Source organism: Physeter macrocephalus, chromosome 5 (assembly GCF_002837175.3).
Source record: "Physeter macrocephalus isolate SW-GA chromosome 5, ASM283717v5, whole genome shotgun sequence".
Classification (NCBI taxonomy): domain Eukaryota; kingdom Metazoa; phylum Chordata; class Mammalia; order Artiodactyla; family Physeteridae; genus Physeter; species Physeter macrocephalus.
This window is the reverse complement of record NC_041218.1, coordinates 24,263,332-24,275,688: the sequence shown is the minus strand read 5'-3', so window position 1 is coordinate 24,275,688 and position 12,357 is coordinate 24,263,332. Positions and strand designations below refer to the sequence as shown.

Genomic DNA, 12,357 nt, shown 5'->3' with positions numbered 1-12,357 from the left:
TACCGCAAAAAAAAAAAAGATATGGCATCAACGGAGATCCACTTAATCTTTGTCCTCAGAGCAGTCCTGTGCAAATCCAGGAGGCCAGAGCTCATCTGTAGCAGATGAGAGGCGACAGTGTTGGCAGCCATATTTGCGGTGAATCTAACAGTTAACAGTCAAATGATTTGCCCTTGTAGAACTTCCTATCGGGGGATACCTTAGAACGACACATATGAACATCATTTTCCTAGCAGGGTAGGGGGCAGAGGTGGAAGAAATGTACCGAGGTTAAACAGAAGCCAGAAAGAGCAATGAGTCCCTACTCCCCAGCTTCTGAATTCCAAGTCACTTGAGCAACACCACAACGCTTTAAGGTATACAAGCATGGGGGGGTGGGGAGGAGTCAAAAACTGCTTCCTTAGATTTTATACCCTCAAGTCTCCTGCTGCATTAAGCTCAGTTACCTCTACTACCACAGGGGGCTCTGCATCCCTGAATTAGCCATGGCAGGAGGTTATAACTGAGCAGAAAAGACACAGTCAGTGTAGACTGAAGGTAACAGGAGAAAAAGGGAAATGAAACTATCTTCTTAGGTCCTGGCTTCCTCTTATTAATCCTGACCACCACCAAAGACAAGGACCAAGCCAGAGAGAGGGAGAGGTCAAGATAGCAACGGAAGAGGGAATGAGAAAGCTGTTGGGAAAAGTATCTTGAAGCTACAATTGTCTAAGGCTTGCTTCCTCCCACGGGCACCATGGAGGTGAACCATACAGTCTCTAAAGAACTGGGAGTTTTGAAGCCTTCTACCACGAGTTTCAGACACCAAGGTTGAAACCTGACATCACAAATGCCATTCTCTCCTTGACCAAACACTATTCAGGTTCCTCTGAACTCTCTTCTCAACTAGACCCTGCCTTTCGGGCACTGTGTTCATCGCTGCATTGTCCATTTTAGCAAGAATCCAATTTTAGCCAGATTTCCCCAACTTTGATATCTGATCACACTGGATATCTGATTGGGTTTCTCATCCTCCACCATCCCCAAACCCCATCCTGCTCCTTAATTAGAAACTCCCACCCTCCTTGTGGTATCCAGAGCCCAATCTCTCTCTTCCACGCAAAACCCCACTGCAGTGGTCCCTACACCTAGCATAAATGTGCTGAATCGAGTGTACCTTACTGTTCTTTAACAAGTGTCATGAAGAAGGAAAAACTCTGCCCCGCCGCAAGCACCCTGCACAGCCTCGTTTAAAAAGCAGAGACTCGACTGCGATCAGTCAGCGACCTGCTTCAAATCAGTATCTATCAGCTATAGATTTAGAGACTTGACCAATGAAGACATAAATTATGTAAATTCTTGGAGCAGAGGGATATTGGCCTGGCTTCAACCACGCCAATGCAGTTTTCTAGAATCTAAAATTACATTTAATAAGCAGCTTAAATGTAGTTATCCAAGAAAACTAGAGCAAGCCAGTTTGGTTGTTCATGTTTTAAGTAGTGAATTCAGGTTTTTTTTTTGTTGTTTTTTTTTTTATCTCTTGAAATACAGAATTTTATTTAGAAACTGTTTAAAGTAGCAAAAAAAACCCTGTCAAGACAGACCAGGTGGAAAATGGGTTCCCAATAAAATGGAATTTTAGGGCAACAAAAGTCTAAAAGGCCACAAAAGAGAAATAGCACCACTGTTATTTGAACAATGGCTAGTTACTTGCATTTTTTGGCATTGTTAATCACTGAATCTGGGTTTTCCTCTGAATTCCACACAGAGCATGCACTACACAACAATTTTATCATAAAATACCTGTTTGCTACACACATTTTAGGACAAGCTACCACCAGAAACAAATCAATACAAATACATCAGGGGCAGAACAATCTCAGTAGTGGGTAACACACATTTTGCAGAATTCTGCCGAACAAAGGAACTGAATAGGCTGTGGGCAAAGCAAATGAGGGAGTTAAGGAATGAAATATTTTAAATATTAATAATTAACTCAGACATGGTACTGTATTTTCTGCAAAAGAAAATTAACATTTAGTAACACGCTAACATTTTTATCTCCAAAGAGATTAGTGCACTGGTTAAGTATTCCGATAACAGTGGAGGGCTGTGGACAGCAGGTACCGAAAACACCCAGCCTTGCAGATTCCAAGGTAGCAGTGGCCTTCCTTCACTGATCACTCCCTTTGCCAGAGGTCCAGAAAGAACTTGCAGCATGATCACCTGCCTGCTGAACTTCCACTCTAAGCAGCAAACTTTAAGGAGCCAAAGAGGAGTCCCCAGTGGGCAAGGGGAGCAGAGAAGAGAAACATGTTAAATGTAAACTTAAAAGACAGTAAAATGGGACACAACCCCCATTCAAATCCCAGAGATGTGGGCAAGTCCCCAAAAGTAGTTGTTAGATTTAAAAACTGGACACACCTCATTTCAAAAACAACAACAACAACAACAAAACACAGTACACAGAAATATCAGGAATAACTGGAAAAACCACCAGAGAAATGTTCTATGAAAATCAAGCTCTTCAACTCAACACGTCTCAGGGCTGAAACACACCCTCTATTCATCCAGGCAACAATGCCTCTTGCTTCTTATCAGGGATGCAACTGGTCAAGGACACTAAATGGCTTTACAAAGCAACTTTTCAAACTTTCCTTTTGGGCCAAGGTCTGGGCCTATGAGGATCAGGCAGCCCCGTGAGGGCTGGGAACAGCAGGTCCCAAAGGTTCCAGGTTCTGGCCCTTCTTTCCCAGACACAATGTCAAACACACAGAAGGTCCTGTCAGGTTAACATTTTACATTTTGAAATATGGAAGCATCTTTTAAATACTCTTAAGGCATTTATTTATTAAAACGTTCTCTGTTCAACATTTCACATTAGCTTAAAATTCAAACCAGTCTTTACACTTCTCTACTGAGATCTCCGCCTTCTTCCAGCCATCAGTGCTACCAACATCCACACAGTGAGCCCCATGGTCAGCCTCTTTGTTTCCTGGGTGAACTAACTAGATGTTAATACTGCTCTGCTACAAGGTAAAAGCTCCTAACTCAAACTTATTGGAAAAGGAGTGAAAAACTTCTGCAAAGTGCACTTTAAGAAGAGGTACTTTTTGCTTATGAAAAGAAACCAGTGAGTCCTCTAAGAATAATAAAAGGGAATATTTTACAGTTAAGCACATGATTTGGAGTGAAGAATTCGGATGATGCTCAGCTGGTCCAGGCTGTTAATACTCTTCTTGTTCCTCCTGCGGGCCCCCTTCATCAGGTATCACGAAGCCTTCATCTGTGGCATAGAGAATGTCCACAATCCTCTGCAATACAGGGTTGTTTTCCCCCTCGTTCTCCTGGCAAATCAGTTCAATGTTCCTTAGCTTTCCAAAGTAGAAATCTCTCTCTTTCTCCAAGTCTTCGACGGTAAGTTTCAACACGTTGACCTGCTGCATCAATTCGGCTGCTTCGTCATCCCCGTTCCCCACACCAGGATTCTTCTGCACCACGCCCGGGCCAGCCTTAGGGGTTGCAGTCGTTCTGTGTGTTGCAATGGGCCTCTGCGGAGCTGCGCTGCTAGAGCTGAGAGGTTTCTTCGGTTTGTTCAGAGCTGGAGCAACAGGGGAGGGGGCCACCGCAGTTTCTTGACCTTGTCTGGCAGCTACAGGGTCATAGTCTTTCCCATCATAGTTTAAATCAAAAAACTTCTTGAACCACTGAACGAATTCAAAATTGTCCTGAAACTTTCCTTTTACTAATTTGTCCACAGGAATTATCTGCAGAGAAACACAAGACTATTTAGCCCAAAGCAAGAAGAAGCTTCTGGCAAGCATCAAACATCTCCATCAAATCAGTATAAAGCTCTGCCACACAGGAATTATTTTGTCAACACCCATCCTCTTAAAACCTGCTTGTAGTATTTTGAAGTTCTGGATGTATTCGTGTTCTAGCTTAGCTTGGAATTTCACTTTTTTCAAGGCAATGGCGCCAGGGAACAGCATGTCCATAAACTGACAATAGGCAGTCCCTGAGCACAACTGTTCAATCTTTGCCAGATTCAACTGCAGAGACTCATTGATCCAGGCCAGCATGTCATGTCGACTGAGGTTATCACTGGTGACCGACGCTGAGTACACATTCACTGCCATCTTCGGCTCTCGGCTGGACCGCGTCCGCTGCCCGTACCCGGCTCCGGTTCCGTCCTCGTCTCGTTCAAACCGCCTGACCCCGCCCGCCGCCCGCCCGCCCGCGCGATGACCTCACACGCACCCCCCCGCCCCGTTACGCGCCGACGTAAAGCTGAATTCAGGTTTAAAGATGATGCTCTTTCTGGCTGAACCCAAAGCAAAGCAGCTAAAGGGAGACAGTGAACTTCAATTCTGCAGAGGTGAGTGAGGATTCATTTGCAGGCTGGCTCATGCAGCATCCAAAACACAGCCCAGATAATTTCAGAGCAACATTCAAGACGAGGGGGATACCGGGGGCATCAGGAGCTCCTTTGTAAGGCATGAGAACAGTAACAGGATGACCAAATTGCCTGTGCCTGGAGTGACGTCATCATTCAAATCAAAGCTTACAAACTTCCTCTCTGCGCTCTGGGAGGGAGGGTGGTAGGGGTAATGGGAGGCACCACAGCAGGGATAGGAGGGGTAACTGAAAGAACCCCAGGGACTTCCCTGGAAGTCCACCTCACGATGCAGGGGGTGCGGGTTTGATCCCTGGTTGGGGAGCTAAGACCCCACATGCCTCGGGGCCAAAAAACCAAAACCATAAAACAGAAGCAATATTCTAACAAATTCAGTAAAGACTTTAAAAATGGTCCACATCCAAAAAAAAGAGAAAAAATTTGTTTAAAAAAAAAAAAAAAAGAAATCCAAAGGAAAACTAGAGTAGCAGGAGCACAAATCCATACTCTCACCATTCAGATAACTGCAGAAATGCTTCCAAGTCAAAGCACAAAAGCAAACAAAAGAAAGGGCACCAGCTTGTATTAAAACTTTTGAGGGGGCTTCCCTGGTGGCGCAGTGGTTGCGTGTCCGCCTGCCGATGCAGGGGAACCGGGTTCGCGCCCCGGTTTGGGAGGATCCCACATGCCGCGGAGCGGCTGGGCCCGTGAGCCATGGCCGCTGAGCCTGCGCGTCCGGAGCCTGTGCTCCGCAACGGGAGAGGCCACAACAGTGTGAGGCCCAAAACTTTTGAGGACCCTGAGGTGGGGACATGATGTCGGGAGAGGGCAAGAGGGTAGAGACACAAAGAAACAGGCCACAGGTTTCCAGAATGGGCACAGGAGCAAGGAGAGAGCATGTTCCCACTTGAGCACATTCAATTATGTTTCAAGACAGAGATATTAAACACTATCAGCTTCTGCCCTGGGAATTCATTTCTTGTGGGATGATGAGGGTGAGAGATGAAAGGCTGTAGGATTTTATTGCCCTGAATTTTCAGTTTGTCAAGTCCCATTTACTACCGCAGGTACCTTAGGGCTAATCTTTATCTCTGCGAATGGAGACATCTCTCTCAAACAGAGCCCCAGTGACTCTTCTCCCACTGTGGGATTTTATGGATATCTAATAATAACCAGGGGCCCAAATGGTGTTACAAGCAGAAGCCGCCTTATGGCTTCTCAACTGAGAAGCTTACATTTTCCGTATCATTGATATTACGGAGTCCATGCATCTCCAGAATAACTGTAACTTCTTGGTATGCAAACAGGACCGTCTAGACTGAAAGAACCATCACTCCTCCCAGAGAAGAGGGCTGGAAGGGGGTGAGGGAAGAAAAGGTGAAGCCAAAGGGCTCTAAGAGTGAGGAGGCAGGCACCACAGAGGATCTTCAAAGGTGAGGCAGAGGCTGGCCAAGGGCAAGGAGGAACCCGGATGTTTTCCTGAAGAAAAAAAACACTGAGCTGGTAGCTTAATACACACTGAAAGGAACAGCAAAGGGCTGAGATAACTTCTTTGCGCTTTATAAGAAATAAGAAATAAATAAAATAAGCTGCTTTGAGTGATGTCAAGTATCCCTCATCTTAAAGTACAAACTGGCCTAATAATCCGGGCTGTCCCAATGGCCAAAACCAGTAAGGGGAGCCGGCCGCCAGCCCTCCCATGTAGAACACAGTGTGTGCACTCCCTCACAGCAGCTGCACTAAGAGGGAAAGGGGAAAGGGGGGCCAATGAGACTAGGGTGGGTGGTACAGTCTGCACCCCCATCCGTAGGGACCTGCTCCAGCCAGAGCCTGAGGGAGCCAGCCTGGGCATGGGGCACGCCAGCAGCCCCTCCGCAGACACCCACCTACAGCTTCTGCAGGGCAGGCTTTCTAAAACAAGCCCCTCCAGCCGGATGAGCAGATGCTAAAGGCAGCTCTGTATGAAAGAATGCAGCTTTCTCTGAATTCCAGATCACCTTACAAAAGACAACAGCACATTAAAAAAAAAAAGAAAAAAAAAAACCTCAAACCTTTCTACCAGCCTCCCTAGTACTAATGGGGAAAACATCCCAGGAAAGACAGAGCAGTAAACTCAGAAAGTCAAGTGTCAGGTGTAGTCTGTCCATTCCGCACATTCCCAGATTATGAACAATGAGATGAGAGCCGATGAGAAGGAAACGAGACGTTATACAACAAACATGTGAGTATCAACTATGGGCCAGGGAGTGAGCTGGCAACAGATCTGAAGAAATGCAAAATCTACTTGCCCCAGAAGAATCATACAGGGTATGAAAGGGGGGGGGCGAGAGAAAAAGGCATTTTAAAGCAGAAACTAGAAACTACAGGAACTACAGGCGTCCCTTACGTGGGTTACCCAGGATCGGCAGGACAGCAGAAGGAACCAGATTCTGGTACCGATGTCTGAACACAGAGACGCAGCAGATGCCCACATAACGGGGAAGCTTCTGCTCAGACTTACAAAGGGCCCAATACAGTGAGACAAGGATGAAGGAGATTATATCCACTGGCTTCTAGCAGAGAAGTGAAAAGGTAAGGAGCACAAAGTCTCCATGATATCTTCACGGCTAAACCGAACAGAGCTCCTCCTGTGAAACAGCAATATGCCAAGGTGGCCACCAACACAACCCTGAACCACGCAGAGGCATCCGCAGCCGAAAACAGGCTCGGATCACATGAGATGGTGAGATGAAGGCCTATAAAAATGTGAACAACTCACAAACTGGCCGAGGATTTCAAAGGCGGGCTGAAATGAAAAGTGACATTAGAAATATGCCTAAGCAATAGGCCTGTCATTTGCAGGAGGAAAAAAAGCAACCGTCTGTGTCCTTCAGCTTCCCCTTCTAGTCTCAGTTCTGAAAAGCCTTTTCCATAGCAGTGACATGACCTGATAATGCTTCATCCACAATCTACCACCCAGTCTAAAGTCTACCTTGTGACCACACCGTGCACAAACTGGTCAGAATCTGAGACTCAATTTCTAAGATTATAAGCATCTTACTAATAAAAATAATTTCCCAGGTCCACAGCACCTATAACACATGAGGAACTGAAACGTTTGGGTTTTGAACTGAACAAAATTTTCCCAGTACAAAGCTACTCAGTCCACCAAGGAATGAAACCTACAACCCTGGCCTGCAGAAGTGCAAGGCACTGGATGACTGCACTAAACTTGCCTTGCATATAAATGTTATGCCAAAAAAAAAAAAAACAGTAATTTATCTAAACACAGTGTAGGTAGCTCTGCAATCAGTATCTCATAAATAAAGAGAGAAAGATGAAGGGAAAGCTTCTCTAATTGACTTTAAAATTTTTTCCAAGCAAAGAAATAATCTGACAACCAACAAGGTCAACAAGAGTTTAAAAAAAAAAAAAAAAAAAAAGATAGCCCTCAGGGGAAAAAGCGCACCTAAAAACTCCAATGAATCAAGACATCTGAACTGCTATCTATGAAAGAGGGATAATTTGGGAAAGCCTGAATAAGAGTAGAGGTGTTAAAAGAAAGTCAGTTGGGGACCAACCTGTGGAAGCACTTAAAATCCTGAAATTAACCCCTCTGGTGGACTGAACCCAATCTGCCCCGGGGCTACTGGAATACTATTACCAGGAAAACCAGTGCTCAGGGAGAGGCAGGGCTCATCACCCCAACGGCGGCAACTAGATTGAAAGCAGGAGTGGGGAAGAGGAAGTGCCTACAGAAAACCAAGCCATGTGTGACCTGACCATCAAAACAAGCAATCCAATTAGGAAGTAGGAAAAAACCCAACTGCAAACACTCACTCCTGGGGCCTTTCGACACCGATACACTGGCTCAAGTTGCAATGGCTAGCAGAAGCAGTCACGGATATTAGCGATGGACTAGGAGTGCTAAAAATGATGTCGCTCAAAAATAATGTATGGATTAGGTCTTCAGCCTCAGCAGATAATGTCGATTTAAACATTTATTAGATGCCTACGGTAGTCACAGCACTCTGCAAGCTTCGGAAAAAGAGGGGAGAGAGGAAGCGGAGAAAAACATACCATTCCTGCCGTCAGGGGAGTTTAGGCTTCACGGTGGAAAGCAGGCCTGAACATCAACAGACAGAACAGGATGATACAGGGAAGGAAAGGACTGGGTAGGGAAATCCCTGGCCTAAAGAGGCTTTTGAGAACCAAGGCAAGAAAGAGGGTTACCTCAGCACAGCAGCTATGTTAAATGGTCACAGGACAGTAAATATGATGGGGCTGTCAACTCTGGAAACAAAAGAAACTTACCGCAGCTCACAGGACTGAACAGAGACAAGAAATATGAACACAGCAGCACTGGGAAGATTTAGATAAACTGAAAATACAGAACTGCTAACAGTGATGATTAAATGAACGGAGAAGAAAGAGAGAGAGAGAGAGAGATGGATTGAAAGACATAAATGCACAAAGATCGGGAAAGGCTTAACCAGCAAGACCCACTAGGAGACTGTTAAACTCCCACAAAAATTATTTGTAGGGGAGAGGCAAGATCATGGGAAAGGGGATGCATTAGCTAAAGGACACAAAAGAAAATATAATTTGTAATAGAGAGAAAAAAGTAAACCAAAGGGAAATAGATAGGCAATTGCTGTCTTCTCCAGGTTATAATTCACTTATAAAGAGCGGTGGAACATACATTTTAGGAAACTGGATCCACCCAGATATGAAATGTCTTGACTCTGGTGACCACTCCAGCTGAACAACAGGTATTAATCTTTAAAAAAATGACTGGATATATACATCCTGGAATCTTAAATAGATGAGCTAAGACCAAGCCATCGACTCCTAATAGTAATTTTTTCAGTCCTCTAACAAAGAAGTTTCAAGTGTTCTTCTCAAAAATGCCCAGATCAAACAAATCTGAAGCCGGTACAGAATGCCTCTGCTGGCGCTCTGACATATTCTATGTCCTTTGATCACATTGCTGCAAGTCCCCAAATCTCTCCATTGGAAACCGGTGAAATGTTATATCCATTTCAGAGAGCTTCTGCTTTTCTCCAAGGTCCTCAATGCCAGGCTGGAGTCCCTCTGTAATTTGCTATGTGCCTCATGCTTCCCAGTCACACACGCAAGATCACAGTCAGTGGGTTTACTGGTTTGCCCCTGCTACACTTAGGGACTGCAGCCCCAGAGCTTCCTGCTGGGACGCATCTCAGCTGGCAGCATCCTCTGCTCTAGGGTCCAGAGGGACCACTCATCATACCTTCAGAAATCTAACCTGGAGGAAATAGGTTGAGAACCACCTTCAATCTGTGTCTAAATGGCAAAGCACCCCGGGGTCCTGCACAACAAATGGTGACATTAGCACCTGAAACCACCCTGCCTCTGAGAAAAAACCCTTAAGCATTGCGAGGTATCACTAATAATGTGCCTACCTGCAGCTCTGTCTCCTATCACCTGCCTAAAGAGGAGACCCAGTGGGCTCAGGCCTGGGAAACAAACCCCCCAAACAGGCAGCAAGGACTCTGGGAGATCAGGCAGACTGCAGCTTTAACAAAACTGATCCTACAGTGTCCAGGTCTGAATATTTAGAGGCTGTGCTGTGAAAGAACATTTATATGGTGGGTAAGTTCACAGGGAGGAGACCGAAAGACAGGGTGATGGAAACCAATACAAGTTGAAAGCACGAAACCACAGATGAGAGATGAGGGGAAGGGTTTCCACACTTCCCGGGTGCGTGCGTGCGTGCGTGCGTGCGTGTGTGTGTGTGTGTGTGTGTGTGTGTTGTCTTTGCCCGCTACAATAGCACTGCAAGATCCGACTTCAAGGGGAAATAAGTCAGCCCCTTCATCAAATGCCCAGGGGTTGTATTTCCTTTGTCATTAACACTCCAAGTGTAACACAAAGCCCGCAGCAGCCCTGGGCAACAGAGAACTAGGTTTTCCAGTTTCAGATCAAAGCCAAAAGCTCTCTAGGAAGTCCTGAGATGCACAATGTGTTATCTCCTTTAAGGCAGCAGCTCAGAAAACCCATAGCCTTTCCAAGATTTAGCACTTGTATCTTTGCGGCAAACAACTAGATAACACACACTACAGCTTTAGAGAAACCCTGATACATGTTCGGGTCACAGGAGCACCACATACCAGTGTCCAAAATGGATCTCAGCCTGAAGGAGCTACATCTCCAAAGAGATGACACTGGATTCACCCTAATAATCCAAAAGCTTGGTGCCACAGAAAGAGAATCAACAGCATCAGACATCCAACTGTACTCCTTCTGAGGGAAATACTACACACTATAGCTTTTAACTATGTCCCATGTTCCAGCAACAAATCAAGCTCTAACCAAAATCTGGGAGCCGTGGCTAACCCATGAATTTCCGGGTGTTACTGGAAAAAAGCTGCCTAGAATGCAAACAGTTCTTTGATCATGCACTTTTGTCCAGAGCCCTTCCTCTGGCTACAATTAGAAAGTAACCAAAAGGGGGGACTGGAAGTACACAGTTAGTCTTGGGCAAAACCTCCTTGCCTTCATGTATAATTTAATAGAAATGAATCTGTCTCTGTATTTAAACAAAGGAAAATCCAATTTGCCCTACTATCCCCACAATATATAGAGGTGTCTCAGAAGATCTGTATTAGCTGATGTCACGTTAATTTTTAGGGTAGGGGGAAGATAAACATTAAAAGAGCCTCCCCGTTCTTACCTGAAGGGCAAGCCCCACTGGGTCATCATCTGGGAGCTTGTAGGCAGGCCCACCCACAGCAGGAGTCTCTGCACACCACCTGCCTGCACAGCCCTGAGGAAGCTCATGCAAAGACTTACCCTCTGCATCTCCTCCTCCAGTTCCTTAATCTGCACCTTATCCCACTCTGTTCTTTTGTGTAGAATGAGCTCCAATACCATAAGCTGCCAAGTTACTTTTTCTCCATTTCAAAGCCACTGACACCCCCTCCCCCCAAATGTCCCCACATTCGAGAGAAGGCAATCTCCTGAGGGTTTCATTCAGCACCTTCCACGGTCCCTCGGTCATCTCCAAACAACTGTCAAGCATCCTTTGTTTCTGTAAGTACGAGACCATTCCCCAATTCCCAAAACATACCCTCGACAACTTCTTTGGAGAGTCCATCAGCCCTGTTCTAACTAGGACAGCCGCATCGTCTTGTACACATTGTGCCGTGCACGAGGGCACCTGGCCAAGCGGACCAAGGGAGAGTGAGAGCTAAAATTCAGCCTCCACTCTACTTGCCAAGCCATGTGCCCTGACGTAAGGCTGCCTGAAGGAAGGGGCACCCTTCTCTAACCTGCACAAGGGTGCAATGTGGCCTAACAGAGGTCCCGACATCCATGCCTCGAGTACTTGACTGGACTCCCCTTGTAGTATAGGAACTGTTGGTATACAGTAAAGAACACTAGGGAAACCAAAGACTCCAAGGGGACTCCTGCTTGCCTAGTCATTACACACGTATAGTTACAGCCTCACTGGGATCTCTGGGTGATTTCTATTCCTACACCCATATTGTAAATCTCTTTAAGATAAGCAGAGAACAGAATCTCCACTCACTGTGAGGGTTCCAGGGAGAACTCTTCAAGTAGAAAGACTCCTCCAGCGTGAGAGGCTACTGGAGCCACATCTACAGCCTCTCCTTCCTCATACCTTTCACCCCCAGGTGAGCTTTACCAAAAACAAAACCAGAACCCCTCGCTACAGATCAGTTTTCATCTAGCATGATCTTCTTTTATAGACGCAAAGTACTTTCATGTTTCATAAATGAAAGCCACCAACACAAGCACACTCAAACCCAAAAGGTGCCACCCCTTAAAATCGCTTAAGACAAAAGCCTACAAGGCATGGCAGACATGTTTTCAACACATGGCCTCTGCCTAACTCCCAGACTCATTTCTATTTTTTTTTTTTTTTTTTTTTTTGCGGTACGCGGGCCTCTCACTGTTGCGGCCTCTCCCGTTGCGGAGCACAGCCTCCGGACGCGCAGGCT

General features: G+C 45.8%; 2 protein-coding genes across 2 annotated transcripts in view; both read right to left on the bottom strand.

Annotated features, from left to right (window-relative positions):
• SND1 (staphylococcal nuclease and tudor domain containing 1) overlaps window positions 1-12,357 on the bottom strand; it is a 321,421-nt gene that overhangs the window by 230,967 nt on the left and 78,097 nt on the right. The gene's annotated exons all lie outside the window — the stretch shown is intronic.
• LOC112066604 (microtubule-associated protein RP/EB family member 1-like) lies at window positions 2,934-4,182 on the bottom strand. The gene is made up of 2 exons (XM_055084850.1): window positions 3,843-4,182; window positions 2,934-3,746 (listed from the first exon to the last, which is right to left on the bottom strand). The coding sequence occupies exons 1-2, from the start codon at window positions 4,116-4,118 to the stop codon at window positions 3,207-3,209; spliced, it is 816 nt and encodes a 271-aa protein (XP_054940825.1). The 5' UTR covers window positions 4,119-4,182; the 3' UTR covers window positions 2,934-3,206.

Excerpts from the sequence above, each read along its gene's own strand:
- LOC112066604 (XM_055084850.1), bottom strand. The coding sequence starts at position 4,118 with ATGGCAGTGAATGTGTACTCAGCGTCGGTCACCAGTGATAACCTCAGT. Across the intron at positions 3,747-3,842 it reads GTGTTGACAAAATAATTCCT|ATAATTCCTGTGGACAAATT; the intron begins GTGTGGCAGAGC and ends GTTTCTCTGCAG.